Source organism: Portunus trituberculatus, chromosome 47 (genome assembly GCF_017591435.1).
Source record: "Portunus trituberculatus isolate SZX2019 chromosome 47, ASM1759143v1, whole genome shotgun sequence".
NCBI classification, from domain to species: Eukaryota; Metazoa; Arthropoda; class Malacostraca; order Decapoda; family Portunidae; genus Portunus; species Portunus trituberculatus.
Window position 1 is genome coordinate 3,674,672 of NC_059301.1, and position 26,191 is coordinate 3,700,862.

General features: G+C 37.9%; 1 protein-coding gene across 1 annotated transcript; it reads right to left on the minus strand.

The window, feature by feature from the left end:
• On the minus strand, window positions 1-25,896 carry LOC123520498 (oligoribonuclease, mitochondrial-like). The gene is made up of 4 exons (XM_045282800.1): window positions 25,611-25,896; window positions 5,031-5,124; window positions 2,661-2,790; window positions 1-1,345 (listed from the first exon to the last, which is right to left on the minus strand). Exons 1-4 carry the CDS (start codon window positions 25,797-25,799, stop codon window positions 1,204-1,206), a joined length of 555 nt encoding a protein of 184 aa, XP_045138735.1. The 5' UTR covers window positions 25,800-25,896; the 3' UTR covers window positions 1-1,203.
• Between the last annotated feature and the right edge of the window lie 295 nt (window positions 25,897-26,191).

The following is a 26,191-nucleotide window of genomic DNA, read 5'->3' on the forward strand; positions in this document are numbered from 1 at the left end:
TTATGTTTCATACATTTCATTCATTCATTACAATCATGATTGTCACACACTCTCACACACCTAATATTTTGGCACATACTGTATGCAGTATGCATGTAATTTTGTATGTTCCAAGGATCATATGACACATCTCTATTGTAAACATTAGTGCTTTTTGTTTCTATGTGTGATACTTCTTTCTAGAACTCTTACCACAAGGGGATGGACATGACAAGGTGTCACTGGATAGTAGCCTATAGCCTCAAAACAACTGGGAAACATATTTTGGATAATTGTGAACAAAGCTAGTCCATATAAAAGGGGTTACATGCCTCGGTTATATTAGTAACAACTAAAGACCAATAGCTATTTGAGATGTTACACCTCAATGTTGAAGAACAAGAGACATAAGTTTTCACACCAAGTCACTTCACACAACAGCTATCCTTATCTCTAGATGGAAATGTACAGTGAACTTCATCACCCACAACAGGCTTCAGAAATGCCCAGACAAACTTGGGACTAGCATGAGGGAATAAATACATTCCCAAGACTCTTAGACATAACTAACCCATCATCATCAAGGTAGCTTTGAATACTCCTCTCAGATGAACTTTTTAACACAAGGTGAAGCCAATGCTAATTACTGCTCATCCATAGAAATGCAAGCATATAAAATGAATGTTGCAACTATGAATCCTCACCATCACTAGAATAGCTAAACCATATGACAGTAAGTAGATCCTCAGCTCAGCACCATCCTTTGGTAGAATATGAAAAAGATAAATCATACAAATGATGGCATACACCATGGTACAGGACATCAAACTTAATTTTGCACCTCCAATTATGAAACCAGCCACTATCACATTCATATCATCCATATTCAAATATTTTCTAACAAAGAATAACTTTTTTTCATTGTTATACCTGAAATCAGTCAATTATGTTACATTTATAAACAAACTCCCAAAATCACACTTTCTAACTGAAAAGAAAACATTTTCAACTTTTGCAAGTTTCACACTAACAGTTACAGAAGTTTAGAGGATTTCTATACTACTCACACTAAAGATATGACAAAGCCAATAAGAGGTGAAAAGTTTATCTTGACAAAAATCTTTTTATCAATGTAAGATAAATATGTAATAATCACAGTATAAAAGACTAACCTCCTGGAAGTAAATTATTCTAATCTCTTAGCAGGATTCCAAACCTGAATAGTTAGAGTTGTACATTCACAGCATTACATAATGTTGCCTTGTAATATTTCAGCTCTTCAATGTTCTCCCGTACTCTTTCTATTACTTGTGTATTGGATTCATTTGAGATAGGAGCTGAGTTGAACTCATCAGGATACCAGCTCCTGAAACAGTCCCAACAAAAGCTTAAATGAGACAAGTTTCAAATGCTGAAAAGACATTAATTTATGATATAATGAGTGAAGACCATGACATAATCACTTCCGTTCTAGTCATTCTACTAATCTGCAGCAAATGGTAGCCCTCCAAGTTTCAGTTATGAGCAACTTCCTTTTTCAATTGTGATGGCATGACAATCACATATGAACAAAAATCATGTGTACCCTGGTGATCATCCCGGCCTGATAAGTAATGTGCTAGATGTACATGTATACCCTTAAGTTTTTACAGTGGTTCAATCCCTGGTGAGATGCTTCTCATGGCTAATCTATTCCAACTTTAGTTAAATTTCTAACCATGTCCACATATCAAAAAGCTGTACATGAAGAGTACATGAAGGGGTAGTCACCAGGGATTGAATACTTGTCAAGTTGCTCAAAGTAAACACACATAAATCAAAAAGTTGCTGCTTAGGTCAGGATTATCACTTCTGTACTGAATCTGCTTCTCAATCTTTCAGATACCCTCAATCACAAATCTCCTTCTCAACTCCTCATTTGCTGGGCCTTCTCTTAGTTACTTGTTCACTGTCTTCTTAGCAAGCTCTAATGAGTTGTCATCACCTTTAACAGTCTAATGGATGTACGAAACTAGCTCTGCAATTAGATTTAGGAATGATTGGAAAATACTTTGGGGAATTGTTTCTCTACTAACTACTACTACCAAAAAAATCACTTCAAATGTATAGAATACAATATAATACCTTCTACTCTAACTCCTGCAACAGACAAATAGTTTCAAATTATATCAATACATTGCAGGCCTTCGTTTCCAACATCAAAACTTTTTCCCTTTGGTTTCAGTTTAGTTCCCTCTCCATATACTACCGATCAAATTGACAACAAGTATTGCTTAGAAAATAAATACTGCCCATCTGATCTACACACTAAAGAGACAAGCACCAATAAATATCCACACTCCTAGGAGAACTAAGTTACTGTGACAATAGCACAATCCTTGACACTGGAGATTTGTCAACCATGCAACAATTCATTTTGTTTTCATCTTATTCTTATCTTCACATTTAAGCCAACTGAATTCAATATTTTGTGTTGAATCTCAGAATCTGATCACCAAATTTTCTTTTAAAAAATACAAATTTAAATGACGAGAATAAAAAAAAATTACAAAGCTTCACTAAATCAAAAGCTGTTAGTTCTTTTCAAAATACATATCTAATTCCAAGAGGTTTACAACATGTCTTACTCTAAGACCATAAGATGACGAAAAAACATAGTACTGACACGCTGCTACACTTACTTGCACAGTTCCTTGACACTTTTGACATCCACAACACGATCCTGAAGGTGCTCCATCACTTTAGGTAGGTACTTCACCAAGAACTTCTTTTTGTCAGCATTAACAGAATTGCCTGCTAGTGGTACTTTGTCTGAAATTCATATATATATATATATATATATATATATATATATATATATATATATATATATATATATATATATATATATATATATATATATATATATATACACACACACACACACACACACACACACTTAACACTCGTTTTTCCAGACCAAATGATGCAGAAACTGGTCTGGATAATGAAAAGTCTGGATAACTCTCGTTTGCCAAATATAGTTGTTTCTCTCCTTAGACTTTTTTATAAAATGCGAAATACAGTCTATTTTGGTTTCCCTGACCAACTAAACCAAAACAAACTTCATCTAAGTTAACCTAACCCAAACTAACCAAACTGTAATAGCTGAGCCAGTGAAAAAAAAAAAATAAACAAAATGATGTGATGCACAGTGAGTATACAATCACAACATGCAGGCATGTCATGTGATGCTGGCTGTGTCCATATCACCAGCCTCACCCTGCAAAGTACCATTAAAAAGTCTGTGTCGATTGTGGAAATACCACATCCACAAATCACTCCCTCTGAAATTCTCTATATCAATTCCTGTACCAGCTTCTTAGCTGCTGCAATTATTTCAATGCCACAAACATTGATTGCCACCGATCGCTGCTACACACTTTATACCTGTGTCATCTAATGCAGCATCTTTTCCACTCTTTACCTTTGTCCTTGGTGCAGCTTTAGTGCTCTTACTTGATGATGCATCCATACAACATTTGTCAGAATATTCTACTAGTTTATCTTTTGATCTACTAATGTCTGACACAGTTTGCTTCTCCACACCACACTCATCACAAACACTTAACACTAGCTCTTTTCTCTAATTTTCTTATTAATTCCAGCTTTTAAGTCACAGCTAAGGCCACTCACTTCCACCTAACATCCTTGGGAAACATACTGAAAAAATACACAAACTTGTTCACTGATACTGGACAATACACAGTGTTCTCTAGCATTGGCAGAATTGTTTACAACTACCTGCCACAGTGGCACCATCATCTATTGGCTGTTTCTGGAAGTGCGCAAGGTGCACATTATTTGAATGAATTTTTTTACCATTTAGATTCAAATTATTGAATTATTATTTGGATGCTATCTGGATAAACCAAAATCCAGATAAATGTGTGTGTGTGTGTGTGTGTGTGTGTGTGTGTGTGTGTGTGTGTGTGTGTGTGTGTGTGTGTGTGTGTGTGTGTGTGTGTGTGTGTGTGTGTGTGTGTGTGTATTTACCTAGTTGTATTTACCTAGTTGCAGTTTTACAGGGCCTGGGCTTTATGCTCGTGTGGCCCCGTCTCCATATCTACACTTATCCAATCTTACTTTAAAAGTGTGCACACTCGTTGCAGACACTACTTCTTCATTCTAAACTGTTCCACGTCTCAATACATCTCTGCGGGAAACTATATTTTTTAATATCTCTCAGACATCTTCCTTTTCTCAGCTTTTTACTATGCGATCTTGTGCTTCGGATGTCATATTTTTCTCTCAGGATCAGTTTCTCATTATCCACTTGGTCCATTCCGTTGATCAATTTATAAACTTGTATCAGGTCTCCTCTCTCCCTTCTTTGTTCCAGGGTTGGTAGATCCATAGCCTTTAGTCTCTCCTATGTCATCCCTTCAAAGGGAGGCAGCAGCTGTGTGTGACGGAGGGAAGAAGAAAATGGGAAGCCCGTTACCATGACAACGGGAGGTTGACAACCTTGAGGGCTCGCGCACCCATCACAACAATAACAACTCCGGACCCTTCGCCTGGGCCACACGACACTCGCAGTTCACTTGCACTGTCTGCACCTGTCTGCTGATCCCTATTGCATTTCCTGCTCCGCTGCCCATGCTTTTACTCCCAAAGCACTGCACTACGCTCCCAGCTGTCCGCCCTGGGCATCACAACATTCGACCTGCCCACCCTCCTGGCGGCCTCAGGCGTCCACCCCTCTCAGCAACCTGCAGTCCTTCGAGTTTGCAGCCCTAATCAACAACAAAAACAAGCTTGTGTTTCATATTCCTACATAGTTGTAAATAATATAACAATATAACCTTTAACTTACCTGAATGACCATAAATAATGATTGGTTGAAAACTCGATAATATGCTTTGAAATGTATAGAAACTCGAGTTACGTACAAAATCAACTTACGTCATGTTTCAGGAACGTAACTCTGACGTAAAGCGAGACCTTACTGTACATGGAAACACTTGGATGTTTATCTTTGAAGTACAAATAACTCAGAATTTTTCACATACCTTTCTCTGTGTGCTCTTCCAGAAACTTCAGCAACTGATCTTCAGCAGCCTTGAGCAAGAGGCTACTTTTCTTGCACCTCTCAATGAGTCCAGTCTATCCAGCAATTCAAACAGAGAAAGAGGGTTCATGTAATTGATAAAATATTTGCATAAACAAATCATGTACACTCAAACACTTCCTAATGTAGCAGATACAAGAACCTCTGCACAAATCATATTCCTAGTGCTGTAACTGATGAGGAATTTTAATAAAACAATGATATTTGGTATTTCATGGAAGCATTAGAACAAAAAGAATAGAAATAATGTAGTAAAAGCAAAACATATAATTAAAAACAGGCTGAACAAAAGATGGCATAAGCTGAACGTCTATTGCACACAGATAATAGACATTACAATAAAACTTACAAGACAGCAGGGGTAGACAAGAAGCTACATAGAAAAGGTGAAACTGTACATAAAGGAGTAAGCAATAATTGAACTGTAAAGGGGGTATCACAAAGTGAGAGGAATTTTAGATTTCAATCCAGACAGGAGGTCAGCCACCAGCAAGCGGCTGGCTCCCGCCACCCCCTCACGACCTTGAAACCACTTAGTTACCAAGTTGTTGATTTCTCTTAATTTTACTAGCATTCTTTCAGTCTGAATTAAAGTTGTTGTTTTTTTGTTTTTTTTTATTATCACCAAGTATGTGATCAATTGTTCTAGGGAACTATGCCACTTTTTCAAGGAATAGGCTTTGCGGACACCTAAAGTATTATTGACAGATATAAACATTGCACGATGGCATTATGATGGATACCTCTGCCCGACAGCTGACAGTGACACTGACAGTTGCCGCTCGATGTCTGGAGAGTCGTGCCCATTTATTTTACAGACTTTGTTGCCCTACAATGCCTTTCACATTCAGCAACGTAGAGTAATGTGGCATTGCAAGTGTAGCCTAGCCTAGCACAGATGTCTCACCGCACTGAATATGTCCTTCAAGAATATTTCAACACAATCCCTGTCACGCATGAGAATAACAATGCAACACACCTGATAATGATTAAAAAAAAACTTTAATTCAAACTGGAAGAATGCTAGTAAAAATTAAGAGAAATCAGCAACTTGGCAACTAAGTGATTTCAAGGGCACGAGGGGGTGGCGGGAGCCAGCCGCTTGCTGGTGGCTGTCCTCCCGTCTGGATTGAAATCTAAAATTCCTCCCACTTGTTAACCATTGCAGAAAACACCTATACTTATAAAGTATTTTCTGCTTAGAATTGTGTAAACTTGCAGTAGTTAAATTTTCCGGAGAAACTCGTGAATCACCCTATATATTATATATATATATATATATATATATATATATATATATATATATATATATATATATATATATATATATATATATATATATATATATATATATATATATATATATATATATATATACAGTCAACCCTCAGCTATCACGACTTCGGCTATCGCGTTTTCTTGCTATCGCACACCCATGAAAAGCTGCTAAAATTTCATTATCGCGACCTCAGATGCCTGCTATCGCGCGCCCAGCCATGACGTCATGGGAAATCTGAGCACTAATTGGCCAAACCGCCTTTCCGCCAAGATCAATTCGGCTATCGCGTTTTCGGCCCCAATTGGGCGCGATAGCCGAGGGTTATATATATATATATATATATATATATATATATATATATATATATATATATATATATATATATATATATATATATATATATATACAGTAAAATTCCTCTTATCCAGCATTCAAGTATCAGGCAACTTCAAGTATCCGGCACATTTTTCCCTGAGCCTTAAAATCACTAAAAAATCAATGTGTACTCATAAAATCGATTAAAATTCCCGTGCGAGGCATACTTTGTCCCCTCACCGCCAGAGAGCACTGCTTCGCGCCACCCGCGGCCTACTGCACTGTGTCCACTCAGTGACTCAGTCCCACGTGTGCACTGTTTATCGCCTGATGCCTTCATCATGTCTAAAGTTGTAGAAAAGAGGAAGCGTGTTGTGCTTACACTTAAGCAGAAGGTAGACATTTGTCGACGATTAGAAAGAGGTGAAAGCAGACAGAAACTAATGGCAGAATATGGTGTGGATTCATCAACTATTTATGACATTAAATACCAAACGAAAAAGTTGCGCGATTACATGAAAGCCATCGACACCCCAAAATCAGCGGAAAATCATCATACACTGCAGTATCATCGTGGTGAAACGATGGACAAAGTGTTATATGAGTGGTTTAGCTTGAAAAGATCAGAAGGAGTCACAATTACAGGCCCAATGTTACAAGAGAAAGGGCGTGATTTAGCTAAGAAGATAGGCAAGGGAGGGGCATGCCAGTTCTCTGATTTTTGTAACCCATCAACTTATTTATAAGAGGAAAGTATTAAAGAGAATGTTAGTATTGTGTGTTGGTGAGTGTGAGGTAGCAGCGCGGGTGGCGAAGCTGATCTTGTTACGGTAAGATGCGTGAGTGTAGGGCGGTGATTGTGGACATAATTTCACTTCTATTCAAGTATACGACAACTTCTGGTATCCGGCATGTCAGTGGTCCTGTTGATGCCGGATAAGAGGGCTTTTACTGTACATATATATATACAGTGGAGACTTAATACTCGAATTAATTTGTTCCAAATGGCAGTTCGAGTGTTAAAAAGTTTGACTATTGATACCTATAAATCAGGTAATTCGTTCCAGCTATTGCCAAACCTAAGTTTTGAAAAAAGCAGCGGTTTAGTTTTGCAGTCGCCGCTAACATTGGCGCACAGAAGCAGGGTTAGCCTGTCTTTCATGGGCTTGTGTCCTAGCAAACACTTCTCTTCCTTTTGTTATATACTTCATGATTGGTAGTTTTTTTTTTTTCCAAAACAGGCCAGTTTCATCACAATTAATCCCTAAAACTCGGGGATGTTGGGATTTTTAGCTAGTGCTAACTCGGGACATTTGGTGAGAAACACACAAAATAGCCTGTATTCACATACTGATTACACTTGGAAATTCAATAAACAAATAAGCACAAATAGTGTTCTGCCCACAAGCAACTCTTCCTCTTTGCAATGCAACAAAACAGAAGTCTCTAGATGCTATGGTTACCAAAATATCACAGGTTGAACAAGGTGGTATCATCGGTGTATGTGGCCTTGCGTCCGATTGGGTCCAGCAGCCTTGGCTAGAGTGATAGAAAACAGGCCCCTTGCATCCTCTCTCTCTCTCTCTCTCTATCAAAATGTTTGCAAAGTGATCTAATTTGTGTATTTTTTGCAAAAACATATATAAAATACATACAATAGGAGTTGATGGTGGTGGTGATTGAATGTCCTCCCCCTCAGTGGTTGAACCTCCTATATTCGTATCAGAGCCCAGAACATCACTATCTTAGCTCTCTATTACTGTAGAAACTGTTAATTCCAAAGCCCTTCTGATACCACTCTCATTCAAAAGTTGTCTCCCCACAACATGGCAAGAGACCCGAGGTGGCGGAATCGGACACCATGAAATCACTGTAGCTCCCACCATCCATCATGGGAGTTGATGACACAGTGACGTATAGCATATGTTTACTCCTGACTTGGGGGCTCGCCGTGCATCACAACAGAATGAATTCCAGTTCTTTTCTTGAAATTCACAAACCACTCTTTACTTGCTTTAAAATCGTCATTGGAGTCAGATGTAGTATCAGAAATAAGATCATGATCCAGCACCCTAGCCTTCGCACAAATTATGCCCTCTGACAAAGAATCACCAGCTATCTGCCTTTGGTTTATCCAATCAACAATTTTTCCATTTCTTCACTTAAATTGGGATGCAGGATGTGGTCCAAAAAAAGTTTGTACAAAATACTCTATTTATTTGGCTAAATTAACATTTTTATTATTTACCATTCTAAATACTAGAAGTGTATTTAAAGTATAGGGAAAAGCAAGAAATAATAAGAGAAAGCAAAAAATAATAAGAGAAAACAACAAAACAAAGAATACATAAACAAAACACTCACTGCATCACTGCCTTCACCACTCACACCACAGTCAGTCATCATCTTCCTCTGAGCTTTACCATTTTATCAAAAATCCACTCATCAAAAATAACCCCACATGCAGAAGAAGATGAAGGACGTTTTGGGGCCATCTTGGTGAATTATAGGCTGATTGAAGAAATTCTCTGCCTGTACTCAAGTGCTGGTAGACTGCAAATGAGGCATGAGAAGAGTGTGAGATGGATCCAAGATTTTTTAACAACGTCAGAGCAACCTCCTGCCGCAAAATGGTATCCATGAATGCTTGGAGGGACGGTAAGGAGGTTGCAATCAAGTTGCTCTCAGGTTGCTGGGAACACCACCTCTTGAGGTGGTGTTACTGTCTTATATATACATTTATATTAGCTTTTACAAACCTTGCCCCTAATAAAGGATTGTTTTGTAATGCATAAAGTGAAATCTTACATGGAATGCCAAAAAGTAAAGCAGAGATGAGATCGGCCACAGACGAGGCTGAGACTCGCAGCGACTCGGCTGCTTCTTCTTATGACCCTTTTAGCTTGTGTGTTGCTTTCACCACAATATTTATGTTTCCACTCCTCTATTGCCTGCTATAATGGATATCATATCTTAGTATTCATATATGCTCATGCCATGAGGATAACCTCAACTCCATGGCACTGAATGATAGTGAATTACTAATGAAATACCGCGGTATTTCATTAGTATATATATATACAGTAAGGTCTCGGTTTACGTCAGAGTTACGTTCCTGAAACATGACGTAAGTCGATTTTGAACGTAACTCGAGTTTCCGTACATTTCAAAGCATATTATCGAGTTTTCAACCAATCATTGTTTATGGTCATTCAGGTAAGTTAAAGGTTATATTGCTATATTATTTACAACTATGTAGGAATATGAAACACAAGCTTGTTTTTGTTGTTGATTAGGACCACGAACGCGAAGGACTGCAGGTTGCCGAGAGGGGTGGACACCTGAGGCCGCCAGGAGGGTGGGCAGGTTGAATGTAGTGACGCCCAGGGCGGACAGCTGGGAGCGTAGTGCAGTGCGGTGGGAGTAGAAGCGTGGGCAGCGGGGCAGGAAATGCAATAGGAAAGGGCAATAGGGATCAGCAGACAGGCGCAGATGGTGCAAGTCAGCTGCGAGTGTCGTGTGGCCCAGGCGAAGGCTCCGGAGTTGTTATTGTTGTGATGGGTGTGCGAGCCCTCAAGGTCATCAACTTCCCCGTTGTCATGGTAACTGGCTTCCCATTTTCTTCTTCCCCCCCTCACACACAGCTGCTGCCTCCCTTCTCATGTCTTTTAATTATGTCCTCTTTTTCTTGTAGCGTAATGGTTTTCCTTTTCTTAGCATCACTGCTGTCACTAAGAAGTTTACTCTTTGGTGCCATTGAGCAAGATACTAAGAACTTGAGTCAGTAAACGCAGAAGTAGGATAACACTCTTGCCAGGGGCGATGGTGTGATGAAACTGAGGCAGGGTGTTATTGTATTCAAGCGTGAGGTGGGCGGTGTGGCGGGCAACCACCAACAATAACAATAAATCCCGCACTTTACGATTTATAAATTTTCAATTTTTTTAAACTTAAATTGCCTTATAGTGGACTGACGTAACTACGAGTTTGACGTAACTCGAGACCGACATAACCCGGGACTTTACTGTATATATATATATAGGTATATAAACAGGCAAACCCTCGTTTAACGAAGGTTCACACAACGAAATTTCGCTACAATGAAGGTGTCATTTTACTACCACCTGCTCGTTTAACAAACACCAAACTCGCTTTAACGAAGTTTTATCCAGGTAATTTTTTTCAAGATTGAAAGCCCCACCGTATCACGCAAGCCAACAGGCTTTTGAATACACCAGGAGCTGCCAATACTAAGAACTGCCTCAGGAGATATCCTGGGACACCTGTAAAATCAAGATCAAGATCAAGATCAAGTCTCTCATGGACAACACATGCACCACTGCAGTCTGGCTTAGCACACACAACATCAGGCTGTGACTGTCGGGTCAGAATTTATCATTAATATGGCAGAGGCAGAGGCTCTTTATGGGCAAGGAAGGTGGAGACGTGTGTGTAATGGTTGCGAGAGTATCAGGGAGTTTTCAACAGAGAAGGTTTGTGCGGGAGTTGTGAAGATATAAAGAGTGCAGAAAAGGAAGCATGTGGCCAATGCAACAGGAATGTTAGGTGCAATGTGGACGGCATGCAGTGCGACGATTGTGAGGTATGGTACCATATTAAATGTGAAAAGGTAGATGCCGAGCTATATGAAATGCTCAAGAAACATAAGATGCTGTGGTTTTGTGCTGATTGCACACCTGTAGTAAAAAAAACACTGAGACAGGCAGAAAAAGTAATGGAAGAAAATGAACAGCTAAAAAAGGAGATGAAAGATTTAAAGCAGCACCAAACTAAGATGAACAAAAGGGTAGAAGTCATTGAAAAGAAATGGAGTGAGAAAGGAGAGGTAGAAGATCAGGGAGACCTGAGGCAAGAGATAGATAAGTGGAAAAAGATGCATGAAAAGATGAATGAAACTCTACAGTTGATGGAGGAAAGGATGAAAAGAAGAGGAAATGGTGAAAGCAGTGACGGGAAAGGTTATTGAAGAGCTAGAAGAAAAAACTGAAAAAGAAAAGAGGAAAAAGAATATAATAGTATTTAACCTGAAGAAAAGTGAGATGAGTGAGGCAAAGGAGAGAGAAAAGGAGGACAGAGAAGTCTGTGAGCATGTATTTCATGAGAAGTTAGGGGTGGAAGGAGCACAGGTGGAGAAAGTGTACAGAATGGGAATGAAAGTGAGAGGGAGTGAGAGGCCCTTAATAGTATGTCTGCGTGATGTATATGATAAATGGGAGGTGGTGAAGAGGGATAGACAGCTGAGAGACTGTCATGAGGAAGACATAAGTAAAATCAGGATTGCCCCTGACAAAACTAAGAAAGAGAGAGAACAAGACGCAATGCTAAAGGAAAAGTTGCAAGAGAAAAGAAGACAAGGAGGCCAGTGGAAAATACAGAGGGAAAAATTGTGAGAGTAGGAGAAGGCACTGGTGGGGACTGAAATACAGGTGTACGGGACAAAGAAATAAGCGAAAAGAGTGTAAAATTAAGGTAATAAATATACAAGGGCTAACACAAACAAAAAAAAAAGAAGTAGAAGAGTTAGTGAGTGATGATAGTATAGTTTGCTTAACAGAGACCCAGAAGAAGCTAAGAGATATAAACTTCAGTGATAACTGTGTGATAGTAGATAATATGAGAGAGGAGCAAGATAGAAAGGGAGGAGGACTAATGGTGCTATATAGGAAGGATACAGGAGTAGAGCTAGAGAAGATACCAACAAAATGTCCGGATATATTGCACACAAAAGGGAAAATGAGAGGATGGGAGATGAGACTAGTAGTGGTTTACCTGAGTGTTAACGATCCAGCGAGAAATAATAATATTAAGCTAGAAATGGAAAGGATAATAAATGGAAACTCTCACCCGCTCTTAGTCATGGGTGATTTTAATGGACATGTGGGCTTCAAAGGGGAGCAGAAGGTGAATAGAAATGGAGAAATAATTTTGGAATTGATGGAAAAATATAGCTTGATAATGTTAAATGATGATTGCAAATGCACAGGAGAGTTCACATGGAGCAGAAATGAACAAAGGAGTGTTATTGATTATGTATTGGCAACAAATCAAGTCTATAGGAAATTCAAGAGCATGCATATAGATGAGGAGAAGGAAATTTTTGACATGTCAGACCACAATCTAATTGAAGTGGAGCTAATAATAAAAGAGAAGAAAAAATTTGAGAGAAAAGAGTGGGTTGTGAAGGAGTATTATAAAACAGACAAAAATTCCTTAGAAAGATTTTGGATGTGCATGGAAAGCCAGGCGCTAAATAAGGAAGTGGAGAACATTGAAAAATTGGAGTCACTAATAAAAGAAACAGCAGAGAAGGTGCTAAAAGGAAAATATAGGAGAAGAGGAGAAAAGAATAGCAAGAACACAGAGCCTGTATGGATAAATGATGTAATTAGGAAAGAAATAAAAGAAAGGAGGAGATTAAATAGGATGAGGAGAAATGCAACAAATGAAGAAGAGAGGAAAGGTGGAAGGAGTTATACCTAAAGCAAAAAGAAAGGGTACATGTGCTAATAAAAAAGGAGATCTGTAAACAAGAAGAGAAAACAGTCAAAGAAATTAAGGAAAGCAAGGATGGAGGAAAGAAGATGTGGGAGTACATTAAGAAGCTAAAAGGGGAAAAGATCAAGGAGAAAAATCCCCTAAAAATTTATGGAGAAGATGGGGTAGAACTGGAGCAGGAGAAGGTGGGGGAGGAGGTAAAGAAATTCTGGAGCAACATATATAGAAAATATGAAAACAATATTGAAGAAATCTGGAATGTGAGGAAGAGAGAGGAGTATACAGGGGAGTATGAGAAAATGATCAAAGACATAGAAGAGAAACGATCAGTTAGGCTGAACGCAGTTGATGAACAAGGGACAGAAATGCAATATATACAGACTTGTGCAGTGGAGGTATGGGAACACATCGACATGGCAAGAAGGGTGACAGGAGGAGAGGTGCAATTACAACAGAACATTATCACAGAGGAAAGAGTGGCGAGGTGTCTAGGAAAAATGAAGAGCAAACGAGCTGTGGGGACAGATAATATTAAAGGAGAAATGTACAAGGAGATAGGAAATAGCACAGTATTAAAGGAAATATTAGCAAAGGGAATGAAAAGTACATTAGAGTCAGGCCATGTACCAGCAAGCTGGAAAGAATCAAGGACAGTGATGATCCCAAAACAAGATGCCCAAAAGCCAAGGATTTGAGACCTATTGCATTAACTAACGTTGGGTATAAACTAATGATGTCAATCATAAGAGATAGCTTAGAAGATCATATAACAAAGAACAGGTTAGGGAAAGAAACGCAAGGAGGTTTCACAGAACGTAGTAGAATTGAAAATAACATTTTTGTTCTAAAATACTGCATACAAAAATCTTTCAAGATGAAAAGACTTGATTGTAACATCAATTGATTTTGCCAAAGCATATGATAGCATAAAGAGGGAGAAATTAATAGAAGTCCTGATGGAAACTAAAATAAACCCAAAATGTATTAATTTAATAGCCAATGTATATAACAATGATAAGACCAAAATTGACCTAGGAGAGGAAGAAAAGCTGGAAATAGACGTGACAAGCGGAATAAGGCAGGGATGCACAGTGTCTACCACTCTTTTCAAACTGATTACTTTTAAAATAATGCAACAAATAGAAGATTTAAACAAAGGCTACAGGGACGAGGAGTTTAATATAACATCGCTTTTCTTCGCTGACGATGGAATGTTGTTAACCAGCAGTGTGGAGGATACCAAACACGTAATAAAGAAAATGGAGGAGATAGGAAAAGAATTTGGGTTAGAAATAAACAAAGAGAAAAGTAGAATAATAATATTTAACATGAAGGTAAGACCAGAAAATATTGAAAATATAGAAGTAAAAGATAGATTTAGATATTTAGGAATCACTATAAATGACAGCATTAATTGCTTCAAAGTGCAGAAGGAGGAAATGTTAACAAAGGCGAGAAAGCTGGCCAATATGACGAGGAGCGTAATAGCGAGAAGTTGCTCAAAACTACTCATTGGAAAAACTTTTTGGAAGAGTGTGACACTTCCCTCCATTTCATATGGAAGTAGCATTATAGACTTTAATGAAATGGAAATTAGTAAGCTGCAGAGGATAGAAAATGGGGTTTTCCGGCAAATTTTAGGAGCACCAAGCTATACACCTATAGCAACCCTGAGGGGGGGAAGTTGGAGCATCTAGTGTGAGTTCAAGAGTGAGGGAAGGGCAGCTAAAATATCTAAGATATCTACTGGTGGAAGGAAAAGACTTGGTGAGAAGGGTAGCAGAGGCATTGGTGGAGAGTAGGCAAGGGAGATGGATAAAAAGAGTGGCACAGGAGCTAAAAGATTTGAAAGGAAGCATACAAAATGAAACAAAGGAAAGTATATCAAGCATAATGAAAACTAGGGACACACAGGCATGGCGAGAAGCATTAAATGATAAAACTAGTGTAACTCTGTACAAAGAACACAGGAAGGAGATTGGAGGGCAAGATGAGGTATACACTAATGACATAGCATCAGATATCCTATTTAAATGTAGAACAAACACCCTAAAATTAAATGATAGGAAAAGATTTTCAAATGAAAGCACAGACTGTTGGCTGTGTAGTGGTGACAATGAAAATTTAGCCCACTTCCTTCTCTGGTGCCCTGCCTATGCCACAGAAAGACAGAAAAATAAAACATTACAGCAGCCATACCAGGAAAATACTGAAAAAAATAATAGGGGATCTGCTTTTTAATAATACAGACATACAAGAAACAAAAACAATTCTGCAAAAATTTTGGAATATAAGACAAAAGAAGATCAAGGAAATAGAAGACGATAACAGAAACCAATAAGTGAAAGAAGAAAAGACCCCGACAGCCAGAGAAATACGTCAGGGAGAGCCGATACAAAGGCATCTCTCCCCTACCTATAACTCAACTCAACTCAACTTCCCTGTTCAAAACATAACAGCTTGTCTTCCTTCACTCAACTTACCACCAAAACGCCCTGCAATGTGGCCTAGTCTTCCTAAGAAGACCAGGAAGTCTCTTACTCTCAAAGTGAAGCTGGATATTATTCACAGACATGAGAGAGGCAAGAAAACTATATCATTGCTTGCCACCATCTTGACTCCATCTACTGTCTCTACTATTTTCAAGTCAGCAGACTCTATTAAGAGGTTGGTGAGACCGTATCTTTCTTGTAAGCTAAAAAAAACACCTGAACTCATGACTCTACAATGAATAAAATGGAAAGCCTTGTCGAAATGTGGTACATAAGATTTGTATGCAGTACAATGATGTGCCTTTTGTTTACATTCCACAGGTTGCCGGCTAGCGTCTTTCCCGCTCCACTCTCCCTCCCTTCATAAATTTAAGATCATCAACATTATAAAGTTACGTACACTTAACCCTCAGCTATCGCGCCCAATTGGGGCCGAAATAACCGCGCCATAGCCGAATTGATCTTGGCGGGAAGGCGGTTTTGGCCAATGAGCGCTCAGATATCCCATGACGCCATGGCTAGGCGCGCGATAGCAGGCATCTGAGGTCCCGATAATGAAGTTTTAGCAGCTTTTCATGGGTGCGTGATAGCAATAAAACGCGATAGCTGAAGTCGCGATAGCCAAGGGTTGACTGTACATACATACATTAGTGTACATTATAATGACTTAAATTAAACTGCCTAAATGTTTAACTTCAGAATTTTTACTTTCATTAAAACTTTCACTGCACTATGATGCACTCTTGCTTTGTTTACTTTCAATGGAAGTTCAAGTCAGGGGTTAAACTTGTTATAATCGGTTCGCTTAACGAAGTTTCGCTTAACAAAGTGTTTTTTAGGTACGTAACCCCTTCATAAAGCGAGTGTTGCCTGTATATATATATATATATATATATATATATATATATATATATATATATATATATATATATATATATATATATATATATATATATATATATATATATACATCATGTCGATACTTTGGATTCATGGCACCCATCCCCGACTCCAAACCTGCCATCATGCACCTCTCGGTTCTTCTCTAGTTTCTTTTCTGCCTTTTCTTCAATAACAGGAAGTGCAAATGCAATTTCAGCACGAAGCACAGGTTGAGGTATATGCGGCATGGTTTTGTTCTGGTTTGTTTTCATTAGGCTTGGTCTTGGTTGCTGGGCGTTTTTTTTTATACCATGTGGGCTTTTCATGGGAATTTATGGGCTAAAGGGGGTACTTTTTGGGGTACCTCCTATCTCAAAGCCCAACCACTAGGAAACCGTTGCCTCGAGTGAGGAAGCCCAACCTACACTCGGACTGCGGACAGGATTCGAACCCGTGCGCTTGGAGACCCCTCGGACCCCAAAGCATGCATGGTTCCACTGTAACACGGCGGCCCCCTAGCATAGCAAGAACATGGGCAGCTTGTGTGTGATAATGTTCCTGGTTTCGCACCAAGAACCTTGGCCAACGTTCTGCATACCACAGATCAGTGTGATGCCCCCTTTAGATAACAAAAAAATAACTAATAAAGAAATATATTTTATTCTCATAGCCTATGTGAGCACAAGCCAATCAAAAAGACACAAAACTCAGAAACAGTCTCATGTACACAGCCTTTTTACTGTCTGATAAAAAAGACCAGTTTCCTGAGATGCTGATAAAAATTACACAAATTTAAATATAATTGAAACATAGGTAGTAATGAGTGGTGAAGGTGGAAGATAAAACTCAGGCTGACCCAGGAGCACTTTATTACTCTAACGTTTCGACAAAAGTCTTCTTCAGAGAGATACAGGCAAAGCAGAAGACTTTTGTCGAAACGTTAGAGTAATAAAGTGCTCGTGGGTCAGCCTGAGTTTTATCTACCATCCTCATCACTCATCTGTCCAAATAAATATCTCAACATAGGTGAAAAACCTAACTGCATTCCCTTGAAGCTACAAAAGCAGTCTTGAAGATTGGGAAAGCAAAAAGGTCATGCAACTTACAAGCACGACACTGTTTAAGAATATAGGAAAGGTATATAAGAATGTTTAAGATTACAGAAAAGGTTTATAAGGGTGTGTGGAGACATATGAAAGCTTCAGTATATGTAAAAATAAAACATTACAATACCCTGATAACCACTCTAACCAATGCAGTACTGTTTCTACTTCGCAGATTTTCACCAATCATAGGTGATTCTGGAATGTAATACATGAAATAGATGAAGGATTACTATACGTCAATGGCAAGTCACTCACCAACATCATTGGCCAGGATAGACATCAAGTGTAGTTGCCATTTGTTCCAAACACCTGGCCAATTCTAGAGATAATTTTTCACTATCCAGATGTTGTAATCAGAGATGTGGCTTCACCAGCCATATGGTGTTTAGTGAAGTAAAACTTTTGACATATACATACATATTAGTACTCTTGAAATATTACATAAGATATGTAATCTAAGTAACATGTTTTTTGTGTTTAAAGAGTTCAAGCCTGATCCCAAATGTGCCTAAGTGATAAGGTCTGGTAGCAAGGGAGTTTGGTTTGTGCGACTGTATTCTGCTGAGGCTACTTTGACTAGAGGTAAGTTGAGTGAGACTGAGTGAAGTTTGGCATGAGTAAGGGTGAGTGATGGTGAGAGTGAGGAGAGTCAGAAACAGTGGGAGTGTGCCATGGTGTTTATGTGAGTGAGTGCTCACAAGATATATTTAAACACACCTTGTATGCGACATGCATTTATGCAAAATGTTTAAGTGAATTACATTTTGCAAACCTGTAGAAAATGGGCTTGATTTGTTCTCTTGCCCTCCTGTCCCTGGAGATCTACCTTCATGGCCAAGCTTCACCACCACCATAACATCTGTATTACCTCTTAGCCAATATTTGGCTGCTCAGCACTGATGTTACTGTAGTCTTAATACTACACCTAAAGTCCATATGTCATCTGACTAATCATAAGATGCTAATACTCAAGATAACACCTAATGCTAATTCATCAACTGTTTTTGGAATTTTGCACTTATTTCTGACATCACTTTGTCGGTCTTTAAACAGCAGTCACTGGCGTGTAAGTCGGTTTAATGATTAGTTAACACAATTCTGTGGTATCCTGGATGGAATCACATCACAGTAGTATAACATTTTGAAAAATTCAATTTTTCTCACAAACTTACATATACATAACAGTTATTGAGAGGCAGCTCATGGCTAAAATTAATGGAAGTAATGTTTCAGAAAAGTTTTAGCCATTGTTTTAATGTTGTTAACAAGAAAACAAAACATATAAAATGAAAATCTTGCCTAATTGGCTATCAGCTGCACAACCTCATTTTCTTTAATTTATATAATCAAAAAGCATTATTTAATCTTCTGAATTTTTTTCATATAAAGATTTTGCATGCATGTGAAAGATGAGGCCCAAAGAATTTTTCTTTTTTGCCAAGACCTTTTAACTTTTAAATCTTGGTCTTTAATCAATATATGATTACATATAGTGTTTCATCAACTAATTATATTATTCAATGGTAAATATATAAACAAAAAAGAAAATTCAACACAAAGGTTCCAGTTTTTGTGTGGACTTTCCCAGAAAGTGTATTTTTTAGCAGATAAGGTCCTGAATTTTACATTTTATATCACATTAAAAAAAAAATACAGTACACAGTATTTAACCACAACACACACAGAGTAAAAAAAAAAAAAAACTGCCTTCCATAAGCTTACCAGAATCAGCAACTTGCCACTGCCAGAGCGACAGTGCTCCCTTTCCCCTATGTGCAGCACGTACAACAGCCAAACACTGTACTGCTGGAACTGTGAATTTCACAGTTCTATACAAGGATTTTTGTATCTTTTTCACAAGCTAGGGAATAACTACTGACAGTACACTTTAAGTATATAATGTACAAATAAATAGAAAGAACTGAAGAAAACGGACTCATTAAATTGAATGTTATTAATAATATCGAGTGGAAATAATTGGTGTTGCAGTTTCTCAATGCAGATACACGAGCCGCCACTACAATTACAGGCAACCCCCGCTTAACAAACATTCACACAATGAAATTTCGCTACAACGAATGTTTCCTTTTACTACCATCTGCTCATATAATGAACACCAAACTCGCTTTAACAAAATTTTATCCCGGTAATTTTTTCCAAGTTTGAAAGCCCCGCTGTATCACGCAAGCCGACAGGCTTTAGAATAAACCAGTGCCTCGTGGACAAAACACGCACCACTCACTCCCCCCTACACTTCCCCATTCTTAGTTCAAAACAATAACAGAGTCCAGCAGCAGCTCGTCTTCCCTTGCTCAACATGCCACCTAAATGCCCTGCAACCAGCTCTGCAATGTCGCCTAGCATTGCTAAGAATACCAGGAAGTCTCTTACTCCCGAAGTGAAGCTGGATATTATTCACAAACACGAGAGAGGAGAGAAAACTAATAGCGTTGCTTGCCACCATGGCTTGACTCCATCTACTGTCTCTACTATTTTTAAGTCAGCACACTCTATTAAGAGGGCTGGTGAGATCGTATCTTCCTTGCAAGCTAAAAGAACAACCTGAACTCGTGACTCTTCAATGAATAAAATGGAGAGCCTTGTGGAAATGTGGTACATAAGTTTTGTATGCTGTACAATGATGTGTCCTTTGTTTACATTCCACAGGTTGCTGGCTAGTGTTTTTCCCACTCCACTCTCCCTCCCTTCATAAATTTAAGATCAACATTATAAAGTTACTTACATACATACATTAGTGTACATTATAATGACTTAGTCTTAAATTAAACTGCTTAAATGTTTAACTTCATAATTTTTATTTTCATTAAACCTTTTACTATACTATGATGCACTCTCGCTTTGTTTACTCTCAATGGAAGTTCAAGTCAGGGGTCAAACTTGTTATAATTGGTTCGCTTAACAAAAATTCACGCAACGAACGTTTTTTTAGGAACATAACCCGTTCATTAAGCAGGGGTTGCCTGTACTTGGGTTGTATGGCTATGAGACAATGCAGTTCATGTGACTTTGAGGAAATCTATCCCATGGTTAGAGTTTGAGACTTATACATTTGATTACAATTAGTTTTAAGAAGCCCCTCAGTCATGAAGCCAAGAGACTGGCACAGTATGCCACATTCTTCAATTTCGTACTATCTGAGTTTTACAATCCTTGAGTTTGGCACTTGGTTCTAAATTCATGTCATCTCAAGTTTTGCATATTATCACCATGAGTTTCACGCTGCTTCAACAAGTATCGTTTGTGTTTACCTAATATCAGCATCACACACACAGCTTCAAGAGTCCAACAAAATTTTCCATATCTGTAGCATTGGCAATGCCATACCCAATGACAGGTAATGTTTTGGACATCTGGAGCAGTGAGTCCATAGCTGGAGCTACACTGTCTCTCATGTATTGCACTGAGCTTACTGACACTTGCTTCTGGAAGAACTCTCCTCCAACCATGTTTTATTGTAATAATATTGACAAAGTGCCAACATTCCACCATTAAGTCTATAGCTTTCTTGATATTAAAATTACAGAGGAAATTCTGTGCGGTCATAATTTACTTTAGTGCAGGAGTTGCTGGCAACACTGCTTGAGATCTTATCTCATCTATTTCATGCACTGCTCATGAGTGATGGAGGGCTCCAACCTCTGGTGCAGTGTTCACTGGCATTCCTAAGCCGTGGTACAGTGGAACCATGCGTGCTTTGGAGTCCGAGGGGTCTCCAAGCGCACGGGTTCGAATCCTGTCCACGGTCCGAGTGTAGGTTGGGCTTCCTTACTCGGGGCAACAGTTTCCTAGCGGGTGGGCTTTGAGATAGGAGGTACCCCAAAAGGTATCCCCTTTAGCCCATAAATTCCCGTGAAAACCCCACAACGTATAAATAAAAAAATAAATAAATAAATAAAAAAATAAACAAAAAATAAACAATGACAGGGGAATCTAATCATAAAAGAAAATAGAGAGAATGTTGACTGTCCAAAAAGCATCATGTAATGTGGTATTAGTAGGTAAGGAACATAAGATAAGACATGAGTATAATTGTCAAATGTTGACTATCATTTTGTACATATGTATCATACATATATACAAATGATAATCAATGTCTAGTTACTCTATGTATCATTGGTATATGTGTAGGTAAAAACAGTGGAGACTCCATACTCGAACTTAATTCATTCTAAATGGCTGTCCGAGTATCAAAAAGTTTGACTACCAATACCTATAAATCAGGTGATTCATTCTAACCTTAGCAAAACCTTAAATTTACAAAAATTTCAATGTAATATTGATTTGTTCATACTGTACATGAAAGCTGGTGATGGATAGCATAGTAGAAGGAAAATGAAGGAGGAGGAACTCTAGGTCAAGTCACCATCCATGAAAATGTCTGGTGACTTGTCTCCTGATGTGATTCCTGTGAACCCACAAGTGGAGGGCTGTGACTCACTAACACTTACACTCTCACTAGATTTTTTTATTTTCACCACTAATAAGCCTCTCTTGTGCCATTGTAGGTTCCTAAATGAAAAATCAGACAGAACGCATGAGAATGTTGTTCTCATGACCCACTGAACACTGCACCAGAGGTTGAAGTATAACCATGTATGTGGACATTTGACTACCAAGTATTTTTTCGAGTATTTAGTTAAACTTTTGTATTCAAGTATTGAAAAGTTTAACTATTAAGACATTTGACCATTGAGTCTCCAGTGTACATATGTACTGTGCCAATGATGATAAAAATCTGGCAACTCTACTCATGTCCCCTTCTCAACTCAATGCCACATTACCTATGCTTTTTGTACAATCAATACTCTTTCAATATTGTGTTTTTTCATAGTTAGATCTACCTGTCATTGTTTATTTTTTTATGTATTTCAGTTACCAATGCCACTGAACACTGCACCAGAGGTTGAAGCCCCACATGTAATATTAATGCTCTAATCATCTCTATTTTTTTCTCCTTTTCAATAATGTGTGTTTTCCATGTTTATTCTTTAAAAACATGTTATACACTGAAACTGCAACACAACAATCAATTTATGAGTATGTATTTTGCAATAAGAAAGTTAAGGGGAGGGAGGCAAGTCAGCTTCTTAACAACCCATAAGAAATAAACATTTCTTTAGTGTTTTCCAATACTGCAAGTTTAGTGATCCTTGCACTTAGCAATACCCCTAAAGAACCAAGCAAACACTAATTTCAAGAGGGAGGTGTAGATGACATAATTCTCGAGAAGTGTGAGGCAAAGATTTTTTTTTTTTTTTTTGGTTTGTTTCATATTACATACTTGCTTTCTCCAATATAAAGCCCTACTTTACCACCAGATCCCTCAAGCAGCACAACAGAAAAGAAATAAACAAAAACCAATGCACTGTATGAAACTGTAGTTCTACTAGGAAAAGGAATTAATAGTTAAGCATTATGTGAAATCAAATAAGAAAACTAAAGCAATCTACACTTACTTACTGGGAATTGAGAGGAATAGATGGAAACTTCCAAGACTCGGCATGGAGCAAATGATTGTGATGCAGCAGCCTCAGATCTACCAAAGGGAATATAAGCAAAATATACACAAACATGACACCAGTTGAGAAAGATTAAAAGCAAGTGTGATGCTTATAAATAATCATAAACACGTATAAAGAGAAATATAAATACTCTCAATGTCATGATACAAAAAAAAGAAAAAAATTACAGTAAAAGTTATGTAAATGAATACTGTAGATCGATGACAACTTATAGACAAAATTTAGTAAAGGTTTAGTATAACTACAGCACCTTAATTTTTGTCTATCTTCTTCCAAACCTTCATAAAACACTTTGTATACAGATAATATACAGTGGAATCTTGAGTTATGAGCATCTAATGGGGCCGCCGTGGTACGATGGAACCATGCGTGCTTTGGGATCCAAGGGATCTCTAAGCACACGGGTTTGAATCCTGTCCATGTTCAGAGTGTAGGTTGGGCTTCCTCACTCATGGCAATGGTTTCCTAGCAGGTGGGCTTTGAGACAGGAGGTACTCTAAAAAGTATCCCCTTTAGGCCATAAATTCCCATGAAAAGCCCACATGGTATATATATATATATATATATATATATATATATATATATATATATATATATATATATATATATATATATATATATATGTATATAAATAAATAAATAAAAATAATTCAAGATACAAACTGTCAAGTTTTCACTCTGACTTGCAAGCCAAAATTTGAGTTGGGAGCTAGCTTTAAGTACACAGCCACTATGGCACAGTGAATGCTCAGCATCTCATGTCCAACATGTTCAGTTCACATGCTTTGTTTTTTTTTTGCCATCGAGGCAGTTGTGTAATACCAGCATTTTGTGCTTATTGTGCAGTTATTTAACCAAATTTCTTTTGTCTGACCATGGGTCCTAAGCAAATGGTACAATGTTATGACATATACCTAACTCACTTTTGAAACATTCTGAAAAAAAGGATGAAACAAGCCTCCTTGGACAGCTATTTTGGAAAACATGTGCAGATGAAAAAGAGGATAGCGTGGTGAAAAAGGCAAAAATAAAAAAAGAAGATTAAGTGGACAAAAAAAAAAAAAAAAAAAAAAAAAAAGTAGCAATTAAGTTCAGCAATAGAGTGTAACATTAAGAGTGTAATGAGTAGTAAAGTTTAGTGATTATGAGAGAATTTACGGTGAATGAAAGTAACTGGAAAAGCACAAAAAGAAATAAACTCCACCAATCTTCGCCTACCTCCTCCACCCTCCCGTTCACCAACATCTTCCATTAGCCCAAGTTGTCTGATATCTGAAATGAATATACTTTATAAAACCATTTTATTTATTTATATTCTCCTTTATTATGCTGTATTATGATTTTATAAATTCCATTTTTTACTAAAAAAAAAAAAAAAAAATCAGATGATTTTTGGGTGGCTGGAATGGATTAATGGCATTTCAACTAATTTCATTGGGAAAGATTTATTCGAGTTACAAGCAAAATGAGATACAAGCTCTGTTATGGAAAAAATATTAAACTCATGTCAAGGTAACCCTGTTTTAATAAAAAGTGGTGGAGAAATGTTAGGTTAGGTTAGAATTCCTTTACCAAAAAATTCCAAGCCAAACCCTGAAAAAAATCCGTAATTCATGTAACACTGCAAGGCAATAATTCAAAGGATCTATACTAACCCCATAAGACAGTACTTTACCTAATGTAACCTAAACTAATGTAACATAACATTAGTCTGCTACTTCTTACTAATGCATTATTTATATATATATATATATATATATATATATATATATATATATATATATATATATATATATATATATAGACACACACACACACACACACACACACACACACAAAGAGTTTTGTAAAGGCTTGGAAGAATATAGATGAAAATTAAGTCATCGAAATTATACCAAATCTCTGCCCTTAATTTTTCAATGGTGACATGTCATGAAGTCCACACAACACTGGCATGCAATTATACAGTAAGTTATAAATTTACAAAATGTTCTTCATTCGACATATATGGCCGTTTGTCTCCTAAGACCTTTTGGAAACGCGAAATTTGGTCACTTTCGGTTTCTTTCACCAATTAAACCAAAACATAATCAAACCTCACCTATTCTATGTAACTGTTTCTGGCCCGATGTGTTGATTTCAAAAAGCCTGCCCAGCGAAAAAAAAAAAAAAAACACAAACGTATGTACAGTGCATGAGTATACATATAATCGCGTATATAGTTACTGACAAGGACTAATAGTAATCATTAACCACAGTGGGAGACAAGAAAGGAAGCTTGGATACGAATTTACTAAACTAATAACACAAGACGAGTGAGAATTGATTAAAAAATAATAAGAAACAGCCAGGAGAACTGACACTATCAGATAGACTATCACAACTAACCTCTATGTCCACCCAGGCAATCTTTTCTTTGAGACTGGGATCCTCTGCCTCCTCATCAGAATCCATATCATCCTCCTCCTCTTCCTCATCACCAAGATCTTCTGGGTCCTCCTCTTCCTCGGAGTCCATGTCCTCCTCCATTCCCTCTCTCACTTCCAGGTCTCTCGCGCGGTCAGGACCAGAGGACATGACCTGAGATAACAGGAAGGTGGCAATGTCCCGGAGAAATCGTCCTGCGCGCTCGCCTCGATTCCCGGCTCCCCATTCGCAGCTCCTCCACCCAGCTGATTTGACTTCTCATAAAATGAGAAATGATTTATACGATGTATGAGTTTAGCTATATGTGACTGAAATTGCAAATCGGTAAAGTTTCCGACTGGTGCTTAGCGACTAGAAAAACAGTTGCAAACACAAGACCAACATCTGTTGGTCTTATTCAGTCGATTTGCGACTTTGTTTGCGTTGTGACATCAAAGAGTAAGGTTTGAAAATGTGGTGTCCAGAGATGTAGAGAAGACGTTGGAGTTAGTGAGGGAAAAAAGAGTACATCTGGGACACTGAAGATGAATTATACAACAAAA